We start from the raw sequence: 27,089 nt of genomic DNA on the forward strand, positions 1-27,089 counted from the left end.
AGAACTGGCTGGCCTCAGGGTAAACGATTCTCTGATTTGCTTTCTGATCAAGGCACTTTTTTTTCCCCACCCACCTTCCTATACTCGGGTTCTTTCTAGACTTGTTTACTCTTCCCTCAACAAAACCCCTTTTGCCTAACCTTGTAGAAGCTTGCAGATCTTATGTAGTGGTCACCATTTCCCTATTGCAGTGGCCCCTTTCAGCCCGTCAGTAATCCTTTCCCAAAAATCCTTTCCTCAAAAGTCTTTCCTTACAAAATCTTGATCACTTTAACACAATTCTTGGATTATTTTTGTTTGCATTGTATATTGTTTGTGTTTCACTAAATTCATGTAGGCATGGAAAGAAGACAGCAGTTTGGGCCAATCCTCACTACTTTTCAATATCGTAGAGGCCAAGTTTATCTGTTTCAGGTTCACACATTTAATTTAGTGGCTTGCTGCATTAGACCCATGATTTACATCCTATAAACCCAATGGTTACACTTGTGGGGCAAATCTGGAGCTATTCACCTGTTGCTCTTATTTTACCCTTCATATTTGTCCCGAATTGGAAATAAATCAGACCACAAAGTCTTGTGTTTCCAGAAATGTGTCAAAAATGATCACAAATTTGCAAAAAGAGATGCCCTTTTCTGAATGCAATCTTATGGGGAGGAAGAAATTTTTGAGTAAAGTTAGAGAAAATTATCACTCCTAAAATGGGCTCTACAGTGTTGGCTCTAGTCTGTGGCTTTCAACTTTACCCATAATGAAAATATATTAATTTTCAAATGGTAAATTAATAAAGAGGTAATATTGATGTTACAGGATTACGGTTCTTGGTTACACCACTCTGTTGAATGAGAGGTAGACCAGACAGACTGGTGGGCAGCAAAGGCACAGTTTACTGAGTGATAGCAAAGCTATCGAGGTGGGAGGGGACTCGAAGTGGTTGCCCCAGAGTTTCTAAGTCCAGGGGTTTTATGGCCTTGTTGGCGGTGATTAGCCCTTCCTGTGCCTGTCATCCAATAAGATTTTTCTCACCTATCTCTCTTACAAAAAAAGTTAGAGGGTTCCATCTAGGGTGGTATAAAACCCTTTTAAGGGTTGTTTCCTCTTTGGGCGGGGCCCCTTGTCCCTGCCTGCCTTCCTTCCATTTATCCATCACTCATAAAGCTAATTTAAACTAACAAATAAAACTAATGGCAAAGCTAAGATACCAAGTGATCCTAGACAAAGAATTGAAAAGAGTGAGTGGTTTTTTTTTTTTAAATGTGGGAAAGAAAAGGGAACCTAGTAATAATATATGGCCGTTTATGCCCTTTTTATGGGGCACTCCACATGGGTGAAGATACAAGCAACTGTATGGACAGCTCCCTAGAATAGTGCTTCCCACCCGGGACTGTGCACCCACATTACCTGGGGATTTGGTTAAAATTCAATCTGATTTGTAGCTCTGGGGTGGAACTCCCGCATGACTTGCTGCTGGTGGTTCAGTGACCAAAATGTGAGCAGCCAGTCCGTACGGGGGGGGGGGGGGGGGGGGGATTAAATTAACTGGAGACCAAGGATCAATGGGAAATGAGACTATTCCAGGATCCAGCCCAGCAAATGAAGTGAGGCTGTATCCGGCTATAATTAAGAAAACCCAAGGTCTCTGGGTTGCTCAGTTGGTTAAGCATCTGAGCTCCTGTTGGTCAGCTCTGTCCTATACTCATCCCTCTCTTCAAAGCCTGCTCTTTTCTTGCCTCTTCTGTACTAGGAGTAACAGCCCAGCGTCCTCCACCATTCCTTGGTGGTGTCCCTTAACCCTGCTCACAGTATTCTAAATAGTCCCTTTATTACTTAACTCTTAAATATCTCCTCCTGCTTGTGCACTCTTAAGCCCCACCCCCCCCAATGAATAAAGCATTAAAAAAAAAAAACAACTGTCTTAAACAGCAGACAGGGAGCTGAGGGCTTCAAGTAAGGAACTCGCTGCCCAACGGTAAGGTACATGGTTATCCAGTAGCCTCCAGAGATGAGCTTCATCAGGGTCTAGTTCAGGGGTCTATCTGAGGTCACTCGCGTCTTAGGACAGCTCCTGCTCCATCACTGAGCAAGCAGTAGTCAAGGCCTTGGTCATTTTCCCTCAATTCAGAACTTCTCTGATGAACAGTGTGTCTAGAGTTTCCTGTTGGCCTGACAGGCTCTTTACCATCTCTCTCACAGGTCAAAACCCATTTTCAAACGTAAAGATACAGCTTTTCCAAGGCTGTGCCAGGACTTGTAAATCACAGGCGTGACCTAGACCTGAGCTTTGCCTCTTTGGCAATTCGAAACACGAGGAAAAGTAACATCTAGTTTCTAAAACTAATTAATATGAAACGTTAATAAAGTAATCTGAACTTGTTACAAGGTTAACTGAAGAAATCGCCCTGAATGGGGAATAACTGCTCTCTGGATATGACCAATGGAGAGCAGAACTGAAGCCAATCATTTGGCGGCTGCCGCACGAGGAGCCAACGAATCAACGATCGTGAAATGCATCCTTCATTTGCATACCACTGCCTACAAATAGGCAGGATCCTGCCGCGGACTCTTGTTTTCTCCTCTGTCAGAAGAAAGCGACTCACCATGCCTGAACCAGCCAAGTCCGCTCCGGCCCCGAAGAAGGGCTCCAAGAAGGCGGTGACCAAGGCGCAGAAGAAGGACGGCAAGAAGCGCAAACGCAGCCGCAAGGAGAGCTACTCGGTGTACGTGTACAAGGTGCTGAAGCAGGTGCACCCCGACACGGGCATCTCGTCCAAGGCCATGGGCATCATGAACTCGTTCGTCAACGACATCTTCGAGCGCATCGCGGGCGAGGCGTCCCGCCTGGCGCACTACAACAAGCGCTCGACCATCACGTCCCGGGAGATCCAGACGGCCGTGCGCCTGCTGCTGCCCGGGGAGCTGGCCAAGCACGCCGTGTCGGAGGGCACCAAGGCCGTCACCAAGTACACCAGCTCCAAGTGAGCTCGCCAAGTAAGCGTCCTGTCATCCAACCCCAAAGGCTCTTTTCAGAGCCACATGTTTTCACCAACAGAGCTGCGCACTGCCATTTCTTATGGTCTCAGCTTTGGTTCACGTAAGTTAATGGGGACAGTTGGGATACCATCCCGTGTGGTCCTGACAGGCGTCACCTGTGTGAACAGGGGGCCGGGCCACGGAAACAAAGCGAGCCGAAGCGGCCAGCGCTCATTCCCACATCCCGTGCACCTCAGGGCCGCTTTCCCACCACTGTCGCGGACGCGGTCTCCGCCTTTTCTCAAGAGTCACCCCACGGGGTCTCCACAGCCGGAGTGAAATTCGAAAAGCCCGCCGCCGGAAGGCGGGACTTCCTGTTCCGGTGCGGCCAGGCTCCCGCCCAGGGGACTCTGCAGGACTCTGCGACTCCGACCCTTCCCTCCCCCTCCCCGCCGGCTTCCCGCGGCTTTTCGAGTCCTGGCTGAGCGTCTGTCTGGTCCAGGTCTTTAAAATGTGTGTTCGGGGACTGCAGCTCTCCAGGAAGGACACTAAGGTTTTACCCGTTGTTCATTGTGCTTTACCGCTTTCCTTCTGAAGCTGCTGTGAATAGGCGATCGTCATTACGTTTGACTTTTACAGTGTCCTGGAGAAGAATCCATTCGTCCCCTACTCTCCCTGGCTCCCAGATGACCCCCCGGTGTCCTCCCAGACCAAGACCCTCCAGTGCGATCCCGGACTAAGGGCTGGGTGGCTCAGCAGCTCCCAGTCCGTCCTTTTCTGTGCGCGTTTCCTTCCAAGCCCTCCACCTGCCCTGTTTCCAGCTCTCCGCCCCCGGCTCCGTTGAGCAGCTGTGTGTGGCAAAGGAGACAGGGACCCCGGCCGGTCAGAGCGTGGAGAGCAGGAGATGTGGACTCAGGCCATGCGTTTCAACATACTGATGCTGGACACCAAGGTCTGGAAGGCTGCTGTTTGTGATCACGTGATGCCAGAGACACTAAACCCTGAAAGTCAAAAGCAGGATTTGTCTCCTTCCTTCATTTTCCAGGCACCGTGACCTACAGGCTTCCTTCTGCAAGTTAGGTGAGAAAGACTAGCTTGCCTGTACCTCACCTGTAAGTGGGAATCCCGAATGCATCCAAGAAGAGCTAACACTCCAGACACTCCCAGCCAGCCTTCCCAACCAGACTGTCCGGTCTCCCTCTATTCTCTCAAGAAGAGCAAAATAAGCACAAAGAAACGACGAGAGTTTGTTTTCGGTTGCCAAATTACAGCTGCACCTCAACTTTTTCTGACCATCTTGATTTCAGTGTGAGATGATACTAAAAGTCCTCTGTCCCTAGCGAATCTTTCATTCCACAGGGAGAGTTGTGTCAGAAAGCATACTGGATCATGTCTGATTCCCTCTGCCTTTCAATGACCCCCCTACTGCACGAAAGCAGAAATCCAGCTCTGTAGCCCACACTTTACGAAAACTGAAACCAAACCTCAGAGAATTCCTCCTCTTGTTTCTCTGATGTTTCAGGTTTTGTTATTTGTTTTGATTTCATTTCATTTTTGTTTTGTTTTGTTTTCATTTTTGTCTTCATTTCTTGCTTTTTCCCACTTTTGGGGATTCCCTGAGACCTCTCCAGCCTCCAGGCCTTTGCATATGTTCTCTTCCTGAAATGCCCCCTGAGTCCAACTTTGTCCCCAACACACACACACACACACACCACAGTTATTGTTGTCGTTTTTTAATCAACTCACCTTTCAGTTCAATCAAAACGTTACTGGGGAAGGAAGCTGATCTGCACCATTACAGACTGTCACAGTCACGAAGAACTGGCCATATTCCCAGCCCCAAACCAGTCATGACTAAGAGCCTGGGACCATCAGGACTACTGTGGCTGAATCAGGACCTGATCCCTGAAAACACGGAGAAACTCTGCCTTCCCTGGGGCACAAGGCAACGAAGGAGGGGAGAACAGAACAAAACTGAGTCTGTGTCAGGATGAAGGAGGGGAAATGGCAGAGCCTGATACAAAGGCCTTCCAGGCAGGAAGAGGGAGCATCCATCTGGCTCATGCATACTCCAGTGCCCACAGGGAATTATGTCCTGAGGATACAGAGCAGCACTTCTAACCTTGAGCGTGCAGCGAAATCCCCTGGAGGCTTGTTAGAGGACAGCTTGCTGGCCCCACTCCCAGGGTGGCGAGTTTCATTAGCTCTGGGGGTATCTGGGCACTTGGCTTTTTTTATTTGTGTATTTGTCAGAGACAGAGCACAAGCTGGGGGAGCAGCAGGCAGAGTTGGAGAAGCAGGCTCCCCGCTGAGCAGTGAGCCTGATGCGGGCCTCTATCCCTGGATCCTGGGATCCAGTATCCCAAAGGCAGACACTTTACCAACTGAGGCCCCAAGTTCCCAAAGATACCAATTCTGCTTTGAGCTGCTATGCCTTGAGAACATCTAGTACTTGGATAATGAGCTAACCAAAGCCCCTTCCAGCGTGGAGGGTTCTGTAATGGAATATGAGGAAAGAAAAACCAGGTGCACCTGGATGGCTCAGTTGGTTAAGCGCCTGCCTTAGTATCTGCTCATGATCCTGAGTCCTGGGATCAAGTCCCATCCCACCTCCCTGCTCTGCCCAAATAAAGCCCCAGGGCAGGGAGGATGGACGTGCTGTGAGCTGGGGGACTAGGAAGCAAAGACAAGGTGTAAGAGACAGGGTTGGAGGTTCGACAGAGGCTGAGAGTTTCCAACCTTGTGGGCCAGTGAGGGCAGCCAGTTTTATTGTGTCCTGAGAAACTCTCAGAATTTGAAAGCACGCAAGCTGCTGTGTGGAAAATGGGATTTATGGGATTAAAGGTAAAAACAAGCAGAAGAAGGAAGGGAGAGGTTGTTGCAATAACACTGGTGACATTATCACAGGTGCCATGGGAGGAGGTACCGATGAACCGGGGCTCGTGGGTGCAGAAACATGGAGCTGACGTTGACTGAGCACGTTCCGTGTGTGTAACAGCCTGTACCAACCTCTTTGCAAAGGGTGGCTCACTTCGTCCTCTCACCGCCCACAGTGTCCAGACCCAACTATTCTCTCCTAGTTGACTAGGGATGAGCAAGGTACAGGGCCGGGGTTAGAAGCAGACAGTGGGTCTCCAGGCCGTGTCCTGGCCCGCACCTGACAGCGCGGCTGCACTTCCTCGGTAAACGATGCAGAGCTATGGGAAAGGATGGGGTTTCAGAGACTGGGACATGACAACTTTTAAATCCCCTTAAGTATTCCATGGAGGTCAAGTGTGTTGTTGTACATGTGAGTCTGGAAATCAGAACAACTTGGGGACTGAACATGGAACTTTTGGAGAGTTTGGAAAGAGAAACTTTACTGTTGTTGGCACACACTGAAACTGACATTTATCCATGGAGAAAGAATAAAGAAGCACTCAAAATTTTAGAAAGAAGCAGCCAAAGATTCTAAATGATAAGGAAAAAACCAGGGGGGTAGAGTCACAGAAGTCAAGAAAATAGTTTCAGGGAGGAGGACATGGACAATCTGCTGTGACGTCACTGAAATTCGAACACTTAGGACAGTTAGATGCCGTAAATGGAACTCACTGGGAACTCTGGGTACAGATACTAAACGGTAACCCAGACATATTGGACATTTCACGGCTCAGAATTTTGCCTCTTCTCTGGGTCCCAAGAGTCCCCACATCATCACCCTTTCTGTTGGGCCATCATGTCTGGTTGATGCCAGCACCCTCCCAGATGAATTTAGTGGATCTACTATCCATGAAACCAGGGAAAGGGACAGAAGAGAAAGACCTGAGGACCCAGGGATTTCTTCAGAGTGGTCAGAGAACATCTCTTTCAAGTGACTTTTTTCTTCCTTAAATTACCTGCAATTTTTTATGATTGCATCCACAAAACTTTCATTCATATACTGACAATTTCACATGAATATATGTAAGGCATATTTGTTGAACACATGCTATTGTCATATTATTTACCCTGGGTTGTCTCACTCAATCCTCACAAAAATATGAAGCTTCTCCTGCATTACAGATGGAAGCACTTCGTGATTTGCCAAAGACCACAAAGATAAAAAATGGCAGTTTGGGACTTCAAGATTATGTCTTCATGGTTTAAAACTCCTCATCTTTTTAACTGGGCCTCTACTTTAGGAGGAATAATGATAAAAGTGAGAGCAATAATGAAAGAGAAAACATAAAGACTTTACCATGTGCCATGTACTGGACAAAAAGCTTAGTACCAAATATTTGATTTTATTCGCCCCAAACCCAGATAGATATTACTGTTATGTTTTACAAATGGGGAAACAGAAACACAGAGAGGTTAAGTAACATGACCAAAGACAACACAAACCCAAAGACTAAGCATCCTTCTGTATAAGGTTTCCAGTTTGTTTTTTGTGGGTTTTTTGTTTTGTTTTGTTTTTTGTCTCTGAGGGGATATTGGGAACTTGTGAACTTAATCTATGATTTGTTCAATGACATACACTACTACATACTTAGAACTTGTCAGTATATTTACTGAGACTGATGATGAGAGAAAGGTGCGATGGGCCTTGGGAAAAATTCGTGGACTATTCTCTGAATCGGGCTGAAAATAAACTCCTCATTGTTTTTATTTACTCCCAAATCATCTGAGATTGAGTCAGTTTGGTCATTCAGGCCTCTGAGAATCAGAAGTTTTCAAATTGGGCTATTTATCTTGCATTCAGACTTAAAAACTGTTAAGACCTCATCTAACTTCTCAAGTATAGGTCTACTGCCCACAGTGAACAAAGAGTGACAAATTATTCTTGTTCACTTTGTTCTTTATGTAATATGTCTCGTTTCCTCTCTTACATTTTGGATGTCTGGATCTCAGACCCTGAAGTCCTAAGACTCCAAGTTACTGACATGAGTCCATGGAGCCCTGGGAGTTCCTGGAATGAGCCTCAGAGGAAACATGAAACAGAGGAAACATGGGAACCCAGCCCCATGAAATGTCTATATCCACAGGAATATTTTCTAACACATTCTCAAAGGAGTTTGTGATCCACTTATTGTTAAGATCAACTCTACCAAAGGGAGCCAATACTTTGAAATATCCGGATTACAACGGCCTAGGACATTTGGACAGTCCGCGCATTTGTTTCTAACATGTAACGAGCTCCTACTCTTTTGTGCTCTGCCCAGAATGGAACACAGCAGAACATATGCTAAGGAAAGAGGCCCATTTGGAATCACCTTTCCTTAAAAGCAGTTTCAGGTCAACAAAGCGACTGTCCACACTGCTACCTAATTTAAGAATACAAAGCCGCATTTGGTTTGTAAAATTAAGTTGCTGTAACAGAGGTTCAACAATAAATTAGCCTAAAGACAGTTACTCATGTCACACAGGACAGATGCACTGTGATTAATCCAGCTCTGAGGGGACAACTCTATCCTTCAAGTCATCGATCTGCTGTCCCTTAGGACCTGATGCCTCTGCTAGGTCAAACCTCACCTTCTTGTTAGGTGGAAAGAGGGAGAGTTTTAAAGCCCAGACCTGAGAGTGACTTCTGTTGACTTCCAAGAGATTTTAGCCACATTCTTACCTCTGTTGCCAGAAAAGCCAGGACATGTTGCCTAAGGCTAGAGACCCATTTAATTGGCTATCTCTTTATGTTCCAGTGAAAAAATTTTATTGGAAAATGGCCAGTTTACAGCGAAATGATTCTCACAGATTATTCAAAATATAAAAACCAATGGCAAAGCCGACAGTCTAACACTAAAATTGACAGAATGGGCAACCAATTGAAAAACTTGCATTTTTTTCCTGACCCATACAGTTGGACAACAATGAAGACATGAGTTTGAAAGACCAGCCCTGATCCCGCAGTATGTGTGGCATTCAGGCAGTACTATTCTCACTTGTTAACTGAAAACTACACGGCCTGGTTAGAAGTTCATGATTATTCACCACTGCGAGCCAACAGACACGAGAGGAGTTAATGTGCATTGGGACAAGTCCTTCGGGATTCAAAGTCAAAACAGCTCTGCGAAAGAATTGCTTACAGAAAACAAACAAACAAACAAAACGATGTACCTACCCAACCCTTTAGTACAAACTGCTGACCTAACTTAAACAGACGCAGACAGACAGTAGCAAGATGTACCAACATGGCCCGAAAATCGCAAAAGGACTCCCACTAGACATTATATATCGGAGTGGACAACTCTTTCTGGCGACTACATGGGTGGCCCTGAAAAGGGCCTTTGGGTGAGAAACGAAAAGTCCCGAAGCAGAGACGAAAACGCTCAGCCCCCGAAGCCGTAGAGGGTGCGGCCCTGGCGCTTGAGCGCGTAGACCACGTCCATGGCCGTGACCGTCTTGCGCTTGGCGTGCTCCGTGTAGGTGACGGCGTCGCGGATCACGTTCTCCAGGAAGACCTTGAGCACCCCGCGGGTCTCCTCGTAGATGAGGCCAGAGATGCGCTTGACGCCGCCGCGCCGGGCCAGCCGCCGGATGGCGGGCTTGGTGATGCCCTGGATGTTGTCGCGCAGCACCTTGCGGTGGCGCTTGGCGCCCCCCTTGCCCAGGCCCTTCCCGCCCTTGCCGCGACCAGACATGATGACTACGAACTCTCCAAACCTCTCAAGCAATGCTAGCTGTGGCGCCAAGCGGCTCTTTTATAGCACGGTGACGGACCTGTTTGAAAACCGCAAGCGCAGGGGCGGGACCACACTCAGCTCCCGCCCATCGCCTCTTTCTCCTGCGCTCCCCGCCGTGCACACCAGGAAGGCGGGGCGCCTGAAGTCACAGTCTGTCCGGGTGGCGGATGGGCGGGGGTAATTCCACAAATCCCCCCATATAGGATCATCAGTGTGTGCGGGAGCGCGCCACACTTGCAGCCACTATGCCGGGCACCAACGCACACGCTCTCCACAAAGAATCCTCCTACTTGGCCTTCATACTTCCTAGACAACCCGAGAAATACGCAGTTACTACTGACTGTTGTCCCTAGGAGACGCTGGAAATGAAGTTTGGAGCTCATCACAGCTTAATCGCTAAGTTTCTCTTTGTCTTACCGAGCCATGTCTGGTTCGCTAAGGAAGGCTCGCGGGGATGCAGCTGGATAGCCGTACGGGGGGGACTAAGAACGTTAAACCTTTCAAAGTCAAATTGGAATCCATTACATCTACACTGGTAATTCTTGCTCACAAGGGCAATCCTTGACTTTAATGGATTAATAAACATACCTGTTAACAATACAACAGTTAGGGGTTTTGATAAGTTTGGTAATGGTATTGTAATAACACCATTGTAATAATTTTTTTCCTGTGTAATCCTATGTATATTCTCTTAAGCACTTAAAAGCATTATTCTGGGAAGGGGCCCATTAGCTTCATCAGATATGCAAAGAGTTCCATGACCCGAACTGATCAAGAACCCATCTTTGGATCTCCAGAACCTTGAAAGACTCTAGGTTTTGAAAATGTACAGAGAGGAACTTTGGGAAATGCCATGAATTTTGGAATAAAACCCATATATTAGTAACTATTCTAATGAGGTTGTGTAAGGGTAAATGGCAACGATTTTCTTCACTTATGAGCAGCAAAGATATCATAGCAAGATGTCACCTGGTTTATGAAGGTGCAAAGGCAAATATCAAGCAACTGCCCAGAAATACAAGTTTGAGAGTTAAGCAAGAGGACACACCTGAAGGGAGGGAGAGACTGGGAAGTTATCCACATCGAGGTACTCATGACCCCATGAAGGTGACTGGGGCAGTACTTTGGAGACTCCCTACATTGACATGGCCTAGACACAGCTCTTCTTTCTTGGTACTGAATCTCGATTATTTCCCCCATCAAGGATTAATTCTTGTTTTTCTGTTTCTTGTATACACTAACTACTGTCACAGCCTGCCATGGCTCAGCCTTTCTGGAATTCATACTCCTCACTGTTATGACTGAATAATCTTCAAAACCAACTATGGACTCAAACCACCATAAGAGGAGTATGAATACCTCAGCTCCATGACAAGTGGATACAGAAAGTAAAAATGACTTATACTGAGTTGCTTGTTCATCTCGTCTCACCCATTTGAATCACGTTCATATTTAACCTACAGTGACATGTAGTCACTAACTCTCATGTTTCACTTGAATGTGCTGAAAAAAAGTATTCAGTCATTTCTTGATTTTGAGGGGATCACAAAGGAGGGTGAAATCTTCTGCTCTGTGTGTTCCCAGCATTTCTTTCCTTCACCATAGAAGGGGAACACATATTGCTACATGTTTCAAAATGAAGATACTATGTTAAAGACAAAGAGTGAATTTAAGGAGTGAAGAAAAGCACCTTACATGACTTTCTGCTGTAAATCTATTTTCTATCCAACTTTACGCATCAGTTGTAATGTGTTTCCTTCTATAAATAAGAAAGGTAGTAGAGAGTGTAAAACATATTTTTTTAAATGTACTTCTCCCAAGGGAATTCCATAAGCATGAGAATGTCTCTGTCTGTTGTGCATGTGTATAAACGTTGATTCTGTTACTTTAATCCATTCCATATTTTTCTTCCTCAAGCACAGCAGAAATCTGTACCCACACTTGTAAATATATTAGTTACTGATCCTCCCGCAAATAAAATCGATGTAAATGAGATAATATTTCCAAGCAAAAAGGGGAGCCAATTCTTTTTTATGCCCCTTCTAAGACTCCTATCATCTATGGCAAACATAAATCCAAGAACCATTTCAGGAGGATCAGACATTGCTGCATTCCCCATTTTCCTGGACAAATTTTGAATACCTGAAAGCCCCAAGATAACTAACCTGCTGAAGTGTTACTAAAAACCATGATAAAGGTTTTTCAGACAAAATAAAGACTGTTCTTGTCAGAATTAGCTGTTACTCCAAGCATCCTTTACTCTCATTCTTGTAGAGAAATGGAGGAACAGCCTGTGTTATTTCTCTTCATATGAAACAGATTTTCTGGGTAAATCTCCATGAGAACTGAGCAGTTGCTGAATATATGAGGAGCCAAGAGTGTCTAGAATGTCACTAGAGAGCGAGCGATTGAAAGCACAAAGGGAAGAATTTATATTTTAAGAGAAAATCAGAAGTTGTCTCTCTGACCTGTGAATCTCTGAGAGTGTCCGGGGCTTCTGAAAAAAGCTGAGACTAACGTGATACAAGCTGGAAGAAGAAAGCATGAAGATCTCAAAGCATGAGGTGTCCCGCTTCGCAACCGAATATAATCGGTGTGATTCCTCCACAGGAAATTTTATTTTTTTTGCTTTCCTCGGTTGTAACAAACACAATTCCGGGACAGAGCGGGGACTCGGTTGCTGTCAAGTTGGAGGACGGCGCCGGCAGCCAATCAGCGCGCGGCGTCGTGCTTGTATATATACACACACGCACCCGGCCGCGCAGCTCAACTCCGAGACTTTATTCGTCTTTTTTTCCGCTTTTCGCTTCAGGAAGCCCCACGCACGATGTCCGAAACCGCACCTGCCGTGCCTCCCGCTCCTTCTCCCGCCGAGAAGACGCCCGTGAAGAAGAAGGCCCGCAAGTCCGCCGGTGCCGCCAAGCGCAAGGCGTCCGGCCCCCCGGTGTCCGAGCTCATCACCAAGGCCGTCGCCGCGTCCAAGGAGCGCAGCGGCGTGTCCCTGGCGGCGCTCAAGAAGGCGCTGGCGGCCGCCGGCTACGACGTGGAGAAGAACAACAGCCGCATCAAGCTGGGCCTCAAGAGCCTGGTGAGCAAGGGCACCCTGGTGCAGACCAAGGGCACCGGCGCCTCGGGCTCCTTCAAGCTCAACAAGAAGGCGGCCTCCGGCGAGGCCAAGCCCAAGGCCAAGAAGGCGGGCGCGGCCAAGCCCAAGAAGGCGGCCGGGGCGGCCAAGAAACCCAAGAAGGCCGCGGGGGCCAGCGCCCCCAAGAAGAGCGCCAAGAAGACCCCCAAGAAGGCGAAGAAGCCCGCGGCGGCGGCTGTCGCCAAGAAAGTGGCCAAGAGTCCGAAGAAGGCCAAGGCGGCCAAGCCCAAGAAAGCAGCCAAGAGCCCAGCCAAAGCCAAAGCTCCGAAGCCCAAGGCAGCCAAGCCTAAAGCGGCCAAACCCAAGAAGGCAGCCGCCAAGAAGTAAGAATATGGAATAGTTTAGAATCTTTAAAGGCTCTTTTCAGAGCCACCCCCAGACCTCAAGAAAAGAGCTGTTGCATTCTGCAGGGGAAGGGGGCGTGGCGGGAAGAACCACCCACGGACCAGGGGCGACACCTACGGAGACACTAATTAAGTGCAATCAGATAATACTTGGGAGCCCTAGTTTACTCTTTATTTTCTTAAAATGCGTCGTTTCCAAATTTATTGGCCCACATTCAACACGGTGCATTAAGAGGGAGCATATTACTAAGTTTCCGGTCACTGTGCTGTTATGTACTCTATACCCACCTTAAAGGCCAAGTGCTAAAGGCATCAAGTCTATTGATAGAAAAGAGAGTAGAGAACAGAAGGCATTTCAGCGGCCACTGTAGTCCAGCATATTGCAGAAATCCTGGTCCTTCCCATTAAGTTGACTCTCGCGGAATGGCGCGCTTCTCCTCTAATAAGGACCTGCCCGCCAGGCCCAGTATCGAGGGCGTCAAAACCAGATGCGAGACCCCTCCCAAAGTAGGACGTTGTACCAACCGGCAACTTGTCCACACACAAACCCAGTTACATTTTCTCCACGAAACTTTCACATACTCAAGGATAAAAAACTGACATACTTTTGCTTGAAGCGGATTATTTATAGTAGCTTCCGGTAGCCTAGTCTGGACCTTCTGATTGGGTCGAAGCAAACTATCCAATCAGCCAATGAAAAGCTAGATCTTCAAGAATCTCCTACACTCGCATTTGTGACGACACACTAAAATTAATCCAATCGTAAATGACCTTACTAACCTCATTGGAATACCGAATCTATAAATAAATGGGGCCTTGCTAGGTATTTTCCCACCAAGTTTTAGCAACACTGTAGTTTTAGTGCAAGGATGCCTGAACCCACCAAGTCGGCGCCGGCCCCGAAGAAGGGCTCCAAGAAGGCGGTGACCAAGGCGCAGAAGAAGGACGGCAAGAAGCGCAAACGCAGCCGCAAGGAGAGCTACTCGGTGTACGTGTACAAGGTGCTGAAGCAGGTGCACCCCGACACCGGCATCTCGTCCAAGGCCATGGGCATCATGAACTCGTTCGTCAACGACATCTTCGAGCGCATCGCGGGCGAGGCGTCCCGCCTGGCGCACTACAACAAGCGCTCGACCATCACGTCCCGGGAGATCCAGAGGCCGTGCGCCTGCTGCTGCCCGGGGAGCTGGCCAAGCACGCCGTGTCCGAGGGCACCAAAGCTGTCACCAAGTACACCAGCTCCAAGTGAACTTGCCAAGTAAGCGTCCTGAAACCCTACCCCAAAGGCTCTTTTCAGAACCATTCATGCGCTCAATAAGTGAGCTATAATGCTTTCTAAAAGCTATTCTCAGATGTATCCTACCAAGCTTGAAGCTAACTAGGAAACTTAACTTTCATTTAGGGCCGCGCAAAAACTATATGTACGTTTCCGGGTCAGTTACAACACCCACCATAAATTGAGCTCTCACTATGAGCGAAAACTGTTCTATACAACCATTAGTCCTTTAGTTTCACGAGACATAATTCTAAATGAAAAGGCCATTTCGAATGCAGACCTTCTGTTTCCGTGTGCAGGACTCCAAATTCATTGTTACAGTTCAGCAACTTGGCAAAAATCACTCCCTGGAAGCACATAATGGCAGGCTCTGAAAACTTTGTTCTGTTCAGAGCTTTTCATTTTCTTTTTAGAATATAGATATGTAATACTGAAAAAAGCTGAAGACAATATGAGGATTAATGGAAATCTTACACCAGCGTTTCTGGTGTGCAAGCTTTGCAATTTCTCCCCTTTCAGCCTGGGGGGGTGGGGTGGGGTCTGTGCTGTGTCCTAAAGGCAGAGGGACAGGAGAGGGAACCTGTCCTGTCAGAGAGGGCTTCAAATGCTGTCACCGACTATAGCTTCTCTCCTAGGAAATCCTAGTTCATTTAATCTTTAAATGGCAGCATTTAGCTGTAAAGCCCTCCGGGTCACAAGAATACAAAGAATTTTCCAAAAAGATTTGAAAAACCAAATACAAATTCTAGAAATGAACTTCAGTGTGTATTAATTATATGAAAATTAAAATAAAAGGCTTGCTGGATAGGCCAAATAGTCAACTGACCCCAGATGAAGAATTTACATGAACTCTGTAAGCAGAGTTGATCCAAAATGCGGGAAGAGAAATGTAAAATTTAAGAGATCTGGAATTACAAGTAAATTTGGCTGCCATACATCTAATCAGGGTACCACAAAGAACCAGAGAGAATGGTTCAGGTGTGAGCTTTCAAAGATCATGGCTGAGAATTTTTTAGAGTTGTCAGATTACGCATGTAATTAAAAATAAAGTGAAACTCATACACCAAAGGGGAGTCACTCTGTCACATGGTGAACTGACTCCCACAAATTCTCCCAACAAATGTAAAACTGATTTTCACAAGGTTTTGCTTTCTAATCAGTTCTGACAGATGATGTCATACTAAAACACTGTAATAAACTCTGGGCATAATAATTGATAAGTGTATATAATAAGTATAATATAATAAGTGTATATAAATAATTGAGAAATTATTTATATACAGTCTATATCTATTTGATTACCAAACCTTGTCAATTCTAATCAATATTGATGGACTGTCTTCTCATTGCCTATAATCCTACCATTAACAAATCAAAACATTTGATACTTTCCAATGTCTATTTCTGTTAATTACTTTTATCCCATTACTACGTTAGGTAAAATCACAAACTATTTGCCATGTTAAGCGTGCTAGCAGGCATCATTGTCTTTGTCTTCCTTCTCATGGACGTGGCTTTGGTAGGTCATGCCTTGTGAAAACCTTGTTTGCTTGCGAACAAATGTGAGCGTGTAATCTGTATGTGTTCATTAGCTTCCTTCTAAAGATATTTGAAGAGTTCTTATTAGAATGCTGTGCAAACTGTTGCATTGGATGGAATCATGTGCTTTTCCTCCTTTATCCTGCTCCAATGCAGTACAGGTAGATTTCCTAGTGTCACTCCGTACTTGCGTTCCCAGGCCAAATTTTATTTGGTCGTGTTCTATTATTATCTTAAATACTGGCTGCACACATTTTAGTGTTTCTGAGGTATTTTACCTCCTCTGTTCATTAATAAAATCATTGTGATTTTCTCTTTGGGGTTCATCCGTGGACATGGTGTCATTAGGATTAGGATAATGTCCAAAGCTTAATTGTGGTCCTCCCTCTCTTCTCTACTGCTGTGTAACAAACTACCTAAAAACTCGGCAGCTTCAATCAACGAACATTTATTATCTCATTTTGTTTCTGGGTTGTCGGGAATCCAGAAGTGACCTGCTGGGAGGTTCTGACCAGGGTCTCTCATGAGGTTGGAGTCAAGATGTAAACATGGGCTGCAGTCACCTGAAGGCTTGACTGTGTCTGGAGGGTCCCCTTCCAAAGTCACTCACTGCCCTGCTACCCACGTTCCTGCTGGCTCTTGGCAGGAGGACCTCAGTAGGACCTCCATGCCCTGCCACGTGGACCGCTCAGGAGGGCTAATGGACTCTCTTCCACAAAGACAAATTACAGAAAAGAGTAGGGGAGGGATTAGCCACAGTCTCTGTGACCTAGTTTCAAATGTCACACGCTGTCACTTCTGCCACTTTCTATTACTTAGAAGCAAGTCACTTAAATGTGGCATATATGCAGAGGGACCTGGCTCCACCTTTCAAAGTAAGGGGAGTACATTTGTGAACACGGTGCACATCGCCGCTTCATCTCTTTTATGCTTTAAATACTTGACTGTAAACAGTACTTTGCTTTCAACAGTAGATAGAAATCAGGGCACCTGGGTGGCTCAGTGGGTTAAAGCTTCTGCCTTTGGCTTGGGTCATGTTCCCAGGGTCCTGGAATGGAGCCCCATATAGGGCTATCTGCTTGGTGGGGAGTCTGCTTCCTCCTCTCTCTCTGCCTGCCTCTTTGCCTACTTGTGCTCTCTCTCTGTCAAATAAATAGGTAAAATCTTTTAAAAAAATTTAAAGAAGAGTAGATAGAAATCAGCAGCATAATCACCTGGACCTAATACTTTTATAAGTGGTGGCTCGTTAAGAATTTCAGGAAATTAGACTACATTGACCATTATCCAGAGACCACAGAAACAAAACCAATCAACCTCCCACATAATGTCCTGAGGGACTTTTCCCTGAAATTGTAAGGGACCAAACAGTGGTCTGTACACTTGCATAAAACCAGCACGTTGCAGGTACTTAGAGAAAATACTGAATTAACTGAATGAATTCATCTGAGAACTCCTAACCAGCTACCTGCACAGCAAATCTCCCATTCATGATGCTTGTAGGAATGTCCAACAAAACTGACAGGTGTGAGGAAAAAACAAAAACAAAAACAAAAGTGAAAATAAATACAATAAAAAGGAAAAACTCCACAAGTTTCCTCCACCTGAGCCTCCCAGGTGCCCCCCAAAAAGACATTTTAAAAGAAGAAATTAGAGAGCATAATTTAGTCAAGGCTTATTAGGAGATCCTTGACACATGTCAAAATTCCCTGATATTCAATTGTACCATGGCAATAATTCAGAGTATTTCTTATAAATTAGTCATTTGATAGGTAGTCACTGAGTGTCTCTGGGCCAGACACAGGCATGGGTACTAGAGATGTAAAGAGAGATGAGGTTGTTCTTGACTTTCTGGAGCCCTTAGGTTTGTAGACCATTGAGGAGAGTTACAGCTAATTGCTTGCTGTTTTGTTTGTTTGTTTTATTATCATTCATTAAGACTTAAAAAAGTGTTTATCATTGGGGCACCTGGGTGGCTCAGTGGGTTAAGCCTCTGCCTTCAGCTCAGGTCATGATCTCAGGGTCCTGGGATAGAGCCCTGCATCCAGCTGCATTGGGCTCTCTGCTCCGCAGGCAGCTTGCTTCCCCCTCTCTCTGCCTGCCTCTCTGCCTGCTTGTGATCTCTCTCTGTCAAATAAGTAAATAAAATCTTTATTAAAAAAAAAATGTTAAAAAAAGTGTTTATCACTCTTTGGAAATATGCTGGCAGATTAATAGATTTGGACTTATATGGGAACTACAAAATTAGGACAAATATTCACCCAAATATTTGAGTAATAAACAGAATAAGTAATAGTAGTATCATTGTGACTTAGTACAAAGTTAAGGAACAGTCCCATTAGCCTGTCCTCACATCCAACATCAGCTGCAAATTTGATGGGTCTCCAAAATCATCCTCATATTTGGTAATTCTTTAGGGCTCACAGAATTCACTAAAAGTTATTATACTTAAGGCTGGGATTTATTATATCAAAAGGATACAGATTAAAATAAGCTAATTTCATTCCTATGTGGAATTTTAAGAAACAAAACAGAACATAGAGGAAGGGAAGAAAGAAATAAAATAAGAGGAAAACAGAGGGAGACAAACCATAAGAGGCTCCTAACTCTAGGAAAGGAAGTGAGGGTTGCTGGAGTGAGGTGGTGGGGGATGGGGTGACTGGGGGATGGGCATTAAGGAGGACACTTGATGGATTGGGTGTTCTATGCAACTGATGAATCACTAAATTCTACCTCAGAAACTAGTAATACACTATACGTTAATTAAATTCAATTAAAAAAATTTTTTTATTATATGTGCTGTCAAAGCAAGCACAAAAAAAAATATATTTTTTTAAAATAACCAAGGTAAGAGGCACATGAACAGAGTCTCTAAGGGGTCCCAACTCAGAGCTTCTAGTAGTCTTTTTCCTTTGTGGGTGTGGGGAGTGTTGATGCCTCCTGCAACACAACATTACAACAACACAATACACACTGCCAACCACAGGCCTTTATCACATAAACATGGTTGACTGTTGACTGTCCATGTGCACGATGTTTTAGTCCGCAGTCCCTCTGCAGGTAGTCCCGACGCCACAGGGCCCAAAGCTCCCAACACAAAGGACATTATTACACTCTCCTGTGCAGCCCAAGGCCTCTTCCTAAACAGATACTCTTATCCTGCAGGACATTCCAAGGGCCGACATCACCTCCCAGCAAAAAGCAAAGGCCACACCTTCCTTTGGAAAACGTTAGTGCTTTACTACACACATAGTCCTAAAAAAAATCTACATTTTTGTGAATTAGATACCTGTCATTGACCATAACTTGAATTCTCCAACTATTTACTTTTTTGATGGTTCTGTCCCATAGTTCTGGCTATTTAGATCGACTGTGGACCCAAAAGTTTTATACCAAGCATTCTTTTCTTTTTTTTTTTTAAGATTTTTTAAAATTTATTTATTTGAGAGAGAGGATGTGAGAAGAGAAGGTCAGAGGGAGAAGCAGACTCCCTGTGGGGCTGGGAGCCCCATGCAGGACTCCATCCCGGGACTCCAGGATCATGAAGGCAGTTGCTTAACCAACTGAGCCACCCAGGAACATTCTTATTGAAGGCTATTTTTTGTACTTTATTCAGATGAACGGCTTCAGCAGTCTCCTCCTTGACTTATACTCCCAATTGCCTTCCAAACCCTGGCTGCAAGCAAGAAGACTGAGGAGAAATGGAGATCATGTTGGGGGAAGTTCTGAGTTCCTGACCTTCATTTTGCTGGCGTGGGCGCATGGCACTACGCGGGGAAAAAAGCTCTCTTTGCTTTACTTGAACAGCAGCATTTGAGTGACTTTTCCTTTCATAACCATGACACCTGCTACCATGGAAAGGGAACAGGAATTGTGGAAAAGTAAAGGACTAGCATTTTAGAATTTTGTCTGAAATTTCAACCATGAAGGTTAAGCTGTGTTTCATAAGTACAAACATTACGTCTCACCACCAAGTTATGGCTACTTTTTAGGAAAGACGGAGCAGCACAGGGGGAAGAATAAAGGCGAGAGAAATGGAGAGGGACTCAGAAAAGACAGAGGAAGCAAATGGCTACTATGCAAGGAGAGACAGAGCCTGAAGACCCAAGAGAAGCCAGAGAGTGCTAGTCGGAGAAAGCTGAAAGGGAAAAGAACGAGATGAGGGGATAGACCTCGTCACGTTTGGGATGCTTTATCTGGGTGTACCACCTGTTACACACGAAATACTCCCCCCATTTCTTGGGTGTTGGGGTGAGTGGATGGATTACCACGCTACCACATCTGGGAGACACTCTCTGACCAGCACAAGTAAGATGGTGCCTTCTATCCCATTCTTATTTTGTTCATTCTTCATTACACTTAGCAAAACTGATATGAATTTATGTATTGTTTATTTCCTCTTTCCATTCTCCTGACAGTATGCTCCACTGGTAGGGTTAGTCTTTTTGCTGCTGACTCCCTAATGCCTAAGGCTGTTCCCAGCACACAGTGGGCTCTCAATAAGGTTTTCCAGCAACTGTACCTTATTAAAGTACACATATCACTATAAGAGCAGGGATGGAGGCCCGAGCAGAGTTGTTGCAGTGGTTCAATAAACTTAGTGACTCAGCCTTTTGGAAGCTTATTTTCCACATCTATACAACAATAACAAAATAATTCTAAGAAGTAGTGTACTATTAAGGATTAAGTGAGATAAATCATGTAAAGTTCTTAAAATGCTTATGGACATTTAGTATACACTTAACAACTGTTAGCAACTGCTGTATTTTCTTTAGTCACTGAATTAAAAGGACAATCAGAGTAGTCAGTTCTTCTCAGGCCAAAAACTAGAGAAAATATGAGCTTTGAATGCTCAAATCCCAACTCAAAAAGTTATATTTGGGGGATTTGGAACAAAGATCACCTTGTTCTGGAATATCTGTGGACTAAGCATGGTTTGAGACATCTGTTCCTGCTAAAGATGACCAAGGCATAGGTAATATTGGAGTACAGAGCTTATGAATATGTGTTAAAAGAACTCTTCCTTGTACATCAAATATCAATACTGATGGCAAAATGGTATGGAAGAAATAAACCATTTTTATTTCTTCAATTATAGGAGAGAGATGAATGCAGAGAAAAAATGAATGCAAACATGTGGATGAACTCATAAAATTTATGAAGTATAAAAGTCTGATCTGCCTGAGAATGACTGATTAGTGTGTATATCCTGCTCAAATCTAACCCGCCATGGTTTGTTTTAGACTGATTCATCAGGAGAGCCTAAACAGCCTAAGTAAAAGTGTTTTAGCATTTTCACTGTGGTTTTGCTCTAATTATAAAAATGGAATTTACTTCCTTACAGGCCCAGCGACTGGGAATTCGTTATTTACCACGAGTACCTTTGATGGAGAAGTCTAAGTGAGGGCCACACGTCTGTAGATGAGATGCTATGAGTAATAAAATCTGGAGACAAAGAATTCTGCATTCAGTGTTGAGTCCAATCCTTCTCCTAGATCTCGCCTTTCCAGACATACAATTTATTTTTCACTTTATCCTCTGGCGTCCAAGTCTGAGTGGGTAAGACCTAGGCCCTGTGGAAGGTAAACAGCCTGGTTTAGCTCAGCTGCCATTGGCGGAGTCACCCCCAGCGTCGGAACTAAGGGAAACACGACACTTCAAAGCAGTCCCAAACTTCAGCGTGCACCCAGATCACCTGAAGTAGTCTGTAAACTACTGGGCCCCACCTCCCGGATTCTGACCCGCTAGATCTCTGGCAGGATCCGATTGTTTGCATGTCTCTATTACCCGGGTGCTGCTGATGCTGCCGGTCCGGGGACTCGCGCCAGAGAACTATGATTTCGACCAGAAAAGGGGATTTCCTTGAAATACTAGTACCAAACACCAACACAGTCACACTCAGGTGTAAACTAACTGCAAAGTCCTACAAATTGGCAGCCGCCATTAGCCACCCCCCGCGTCCGCGCAGGCGTGCAAACTGCCCTGCACCCCGACAAGCCCCGCCCCTCGTCGCCGTCTCCTGGCCACGCCCTCCACACCGCCCCTCATTGGGCCGTTTCTCCGCACCCGTCCCGCCCATTGTCCCAACGAGACTTACGTCCCAATACGTTATTCCGCCGGCTCCGCGGGGTCGCGCGTCTTCCGGCCTCTTCCGGTCGCCTTCCGCTGGGCTAGTTCCCGCGGCGCCCCCTGATGGTGCGCAGAGGCTGGTCACCCGGGCTCGCGGAGCTGCGGCTGGACCTTCGCCACCGGACACTGGGCGGTCCGCAGAGAAGAGAGCGCCAAGGCGAGTGCTGTGCCGCCCGAGCAGCAGGACAGTCCCTTCTGCCGGGCTGTGGGTGAGCCGGCTTGCACACCCGGTACTCACGGTCCACAGATTTCTAGAGCATTTCCTGCGAATGTTTGAATATTACATGTTTTTTTTTAATGGTATTCATTCTAATCCATGTCTTTACAACTGCTTTTAGTTTGGAATCATGTGGGAAGATTTTTATTTTTACCATCTTAGAGAAATTTTTCCTGTGGCTTTTTCGATGATGATGATGATGATAGAATGCAGTATATATGAAACTGGTTTCTTAGTATCTATTGTCATTTTCCTGAAGCCAGGGTTGAAATTTTGAAATTATGAAATGTGCACCTTGTAATTGTAAGGACCTATTTTATATTTTTATACTAGCCAGAAGCTTCCATTGAGGTTAAACAATAACTTTGTTGTTTAACCCTTAAACTCTCCCTGTTCCCCTTCCCCCAGGGGACTTAAAAAACAAGTCCCAGAAACCAGCTCCAGGTAGCAAAGCTCAAATATAAGAGTGGGTCAGGCCAGGTGGAGACATCCGATCAATGGGGGCGCAGACTGTCTCCTAGCTACCAAGGTGATGGGCTAGTTTCCATGGCTACTGTGGGGTGAATTGTAATTCAATTAGCCACCTGTGTGTGGCCAGGCCTAACCACATGGCCTTTGCTCTATAAAAGTTAGTCTGGAAAGCAGGGAGTGGTTGTCCTCTGGAATGGGCGACCCCGACTGGTCTGTTTGAAGGTCGGTCTGATTTTTGATGCTTGGCACGAAATAAAGCTTTGCTTGACCTTCGCTTTGATCAGTCTCGCTCCTTTAATCACGGACCCATTATTGGGGTACCCATTTTGGGAGGGACCTAACAGTAATAAATCGGATATTCTGTATACATTAGGTGCAGAAGTCACAGATGAAGTATGTTTATCATGTTGTTCAGTTTTCTATAACGATAAACATTTTCCTTGGTTGGTATATGAAATCCTGAGTCGGATGCTGAAAGGTTGCCCTGTAATTGTAAACATGAAGTTGTAATTCTGGCAGTTCCTGCGATACATAGTGGCTGTGTGGTCAGGTGCGTCAGGGCCCTGAATGTTACATCCTATCAGTGGATTTTTACTTTGTCATTATGGATTATAGCTCTTTCTCACTTTCAGAAGTTCTCTTTCATTAGTTTAAAAAAATGGACCTTGTTTTGAATGTCCCTTGAATTTTGCCTGTGTTATTCCATTTTTATTCCTTTAAACTTTCATTGTATTTCAAAGTCTCTAGTTGACAATTTCAATATCTGACATTATATGTCTGAGGGGGGAGGAGAGGATCTCCCTTTTTTTTTTTTTTTTTTTTGGAAGCCTGAGTCTTCATACTGTGGTTTCTTCCTCTATTAGGTCACATTTATTATGAGTTTATATTTGGACACCCCAAATTGCTAGGAGAATGCCTGGCAGGTAATATGTGCTCAATAAATAATGAATGCATGAATAGTTAGGTGATAGATAATAGATAACTTGTGTGTAACCCAGTAACTTGGGTTAAAGATACTTCCTTCCTGAAGAGGTTTAAGTTTACCTCCATGAGGCACTAGAGGGCACCCACCGCTCTTTAATTTCAAGCTTTCACTGAAAGTCCAGACTCTAGGTCTTTAGAGAAGTCCATATAAATTTCCTCTGCCCTTCTCCATGGCGCCACTTCTGAGGCAAACAGGTTTCCTTCTTAGAAATTTTTGCTAGACTTTTTTTTTTCCCCCTCCAGGCTAAGCTTTCTCAAGAGCCCTGGTTGTGTGGTAGGTGTTTCCAGTTCAGTTGAAAGGCCTAGAATCCTGTTTTCCCCAAAGGACTGACATTAATTGAAAAAGTGCAGAATCTTAATGACATTTGCCCCCAGGGAGCCCAGTCTGATGTGTTTGTCAGTCAGGCTTCAGCTCCTAGGTGTGTGTATTGTTCTGGGAGATTTGGGAGTTTTCTTTGTTTCTTGTTATCTGGGCCATGATGTGTGTTTGCCATTTTTCAAGCCCTTAGCTATTTTGCTTCAAGATGGCTTTCCAGAAAATCTTGTTGTCCACACTGGAACCAAAAGTCCTTACAGTGTACCTGTCTATCGCCACTAATATTTTGAGCCTTAAAATTGTTTAATATTGCTATACTTGCTGTCTCTTGGTAACATTTTCCAGGCATATTTTCCCCTCACCCTAATTTTTTTCTTTACTATTTTTTTTAAATCCATGCATGATTTGTTTTCAGACTCAAGAGAACACTATATAATACATTTCGTATTATACACACTTTTTTGATTTATAGAAAAATAATAAGCATCATAAAAAGATAAAATACTGTACATATTCCAGAACTCCAGTGTCAAGGAAGAATTCCTCTGTACTCCAAGTCCTTTTAGCTGGACTGAGAATCAAGTTAATATGGGACAGATTAACAGTTGAAAATTAAATATAATACGTACATACGGAGAATCCACATAGACACAGACATTTCAAAAATAGGCAAAATAAGATACATATGTTATTGTGAACTAAGGAGACTGGGGGAAGTGTCTCCGACTCCAGAGGGAGGGAAGGTAATTCACACCAGGGATAAGAAGAGGAGATGTTTGGTAATTAGATGTTTGCCCTAATATACAAATGGGTCACTCAGATAAAATTTATCTCTGTTAATAAACTTTATTCTAGGAAAGACCGCCAATTTAGATTCTTCTGTTTGGTTAAGGGAGAGACAAAAATTTTCCTGAGATTGCTGAGTATCAAGTGTCTTTAGCTTAAAATAATCCACATGCCAAGTGGCACATTGGGTCGGGGGGAGGGCTGTCCTGAGCCCCTTTGGTTTCCTCATCTAAATTTCCTTGGGAGTTTCACATATTAAGAGTTGAGCAGGCAGGTTGTTTCATCTCATTGATCTAGTCTCTTAGTCCTGACAGTAGTTCGGTTTGGTCAAACTCACTTCAGGAGGCTGTGATCCAGTCATATTCTCCGAGTTTGGCCTGTGGTTTAAGTAATCAGGTGTTAAATAAGAGGCATTTCTATGGAAACCAAAGCAATGGTTAATGACTGGGTCAAATGTTAACCCAGTTTTTGAGTCTCAGGATAGCCAGTTTTGAGAAGACTTCAAGATGTCAGATTGGAAGCATCTTCAACTAGAGTGAGAGCAGGTACTAACAGATTTTCCTAGATTGTAGTTCAGATGTCTCTGGTAATCTTTTGAGTGGGCCATAGAGCAACAGGACAAAAATTGTCTATGCATGAACTTTATGGCAGTTTCTTTACATCAGGTCATTTATACTTAGTTTTCCAGGGCTTCAGGAGAAAAGGAAGTTTTAGTTCTCAAAAAATTCAAAGTCAGAAAAATGGAAGAAAAATCAAAATGTTAGTTTGGAGACTTGTAGCCAGGAATTGGAGGACGCTAGAGGATATCCCGATCTAGTTCAGTTTATAATGAATAGGATTAAAATTTTATATCTACAAAGACGTGTTACTGAAACAGATTTTCTCTCTCTACCCACCCTCATTCTCACCAAAGGTAGCTATAGTAACAGTACTTTGTTTTCAAAATTAGTTTTTTAGTTTCAAAAAATCTTGGCCTGATTATTTATATAAGTCCACCAAGAACATGGTTGACCCTATAGATTTTTTAAAACCTGTGTTGCTGGAACTTTTCAAAGGAATCTCTAGGTGGAAACTTTAATAGCATCTCAAGGTCAGAAGCCCAGACAAATCCTTGCCATCAGAATTGACCTGCAATACCTACACATTTGGGTGTAGGTGAGCTTCTCTCTCCTCAAGGTCCCCAAAATATCCTGAGGTTCCCACACCTGCCAGGAGGTAACCTCTACTCACCTAGTAAGATTGTTTGGAATTCTGAAAGCAAGGTATCAGGGTGATATTTCCAAGGGACTTATTGTCTCCATAAACTCAACCTTAGTTCCTTAAAGCTGTCTGGTCATATCTGAGTCTATGCATGTCTCTCAAATAGGACATTCCAGTCAAAGCCTTGGTAATATAACTATTGTTTCCAATTATGTCTGTCACAAGGAGAACAAATGTTTATTGAATTTATGCAAATAAATAAAATGCCACAAAAATATAAGAATTCTCACAGATTTTCTGGAGCATTCAGGTAGGGAGAAAAGATAGATTTTTTAAATTTGTTCACAAAGGCGTATTTTGTCAAACTGCTATATGTCAGTTTAAGAATCGATGTTTTCTTAAATCTGGAAAAAAGTGAAACATTTTTTAAAAGTCAGTAATGTTTGAAACATTGAAAACATTGTTTGAAATGTTTGAAATTTTTTTTTTTTTTTTAAAGATTTTATTTATTTATTTGACAGAGAGAGAGATCACAAGTAGGCAGAGAGGTAGGCAGAGAGGCAGGCAGAGAGAGAGGAGGAAGCAGGCTCCCCGCGGAGCAGAGAGCCCGATGCGGGGCTCGATCCCAGGACCCTGAGATCATGACCTGAGCCGAAGGCAGCGGCTTAATCCACTGAGCCACCCAGGCGCCCCGAAATGTTTGAAATTTTTGAAAAACTCATAAAAAGTATAATTATCTTCCTCAATTCATTCAACCCCATGTTATTAATAATTCTTGTTCTGTTTGAATACAACATTTCCACTAGTTCTGGAAATTTTTACATAGTTCAGCTCTTGGGTTTTGTTTGTTTGTTTAGAGAGAGAGTGTGAGGGGGGCAGGCAGAGGGAGAGAGGGAATCTTAATCAGGCTCCTTCTCACAACCCCAAGATCACGAGCCAAAATCAAGAGTTGGATGCTTAACCGGCTGAGCCATCCAGGCGCCGCAATGTAATTCAGTTTTATGATCTTAAGTTTACCAGAAACCTCTACTCAGAATATTTTCCATGTGTATCACTAAAGATGAAACACATTAGCAA

At 44.5% G+C, this 27,089-nt stretch overlaps 4 protein-coding genes and 1 pseudogene across 4 annotated transcripts in view; 4 read left to right on the forward strand and 1 right to left on the reverse strand.

Annotated features, from left to right (window-relative positions):
* Positions 1-21,368, forward strand: part of LOC123942382 (histone H2B type 1-M) — a 38,402-nt gene extending 17,034 nt beyond the window's left edge. The window contains exon 2 of the mRNA XM_046006288.1: positions 21,254-21,368. The gene's annotated coding sequence lies outside the window, so the exon portion shown is untranslated. The remainder of the gene's footprint in view (positions 1-21,253) is intronic.
* On the reverse strand, positions 494-9,573 carry LOC123942398 (histone H4). The gene is made up of 3 exons (XM_046006307.1): positions 9,253-9,573; positions 5,905-5,909; positions 494-505 (listed from the first exon to the last, which is right to left on the reverse strand). The coding sequence occupies exon 1, from the start codon at positions 9,564-9,566 to the stop codon at positions 9,255-9,257; it is 312 nt and encodes a 103-aa protein (XP_045862263.1). The 5' UTR covers positions 9,567-9,573; the 3' UTR covers positions 494-505; positions 5,905-5,909; positions 9,253-9,254.
* LOC123942392 (histone H2B type 1-C/E/F/G/I) lies at positions 2,599-17,370 on the forward strand. Its single transcript, XM_046006301.1, has 2 exons — positions 2,599-2,999; positions 17,361-17,370. Exon 1 carries the CDS (start codon positions 2,599-2,601, stop codon positions 2,977-2,979), a length of 381 nt encoding a protein of 126 aa, XP_045862257.1. The 3' UTR covers positions 2,980-2,999; positions 17,361-17,370.
* On the forward strand, positions 11,989-13,665 carry LOC123942357 (histone H1.4-like). Its single transcript, XM_046006259.1, has one exon. The coding sequence runs from the start codon at positions 12,436-12,438 to the stop codon at positions 13,078-13,080; it is 645 nt and encodes a 214-aa protein (XP_045862215.1). The 5' UTR covers positions 11,989-12,435; the 3' UTR covers positions 13,081-13,665.
* On the forward strand, positions 13,911-21,368 carry LOC123942383 (annotated as a pseudogene).
* Positions 21,369-27,089: the final 5,721 nt, after the last annotated feature.

The sequence above is a fragment of the Meles meles genome, chromosome 5 (assembly GCF_922984935.1).
Source record: "Meles meles chromosome 5, mMelMel3.1 paternal haplotype, whole genome shotgun sequence".
NCBI lineage: Eukaryota > Metazoa > Chordata > Mammalia > Carnivora > Mustelidae > Meles > Meles meles.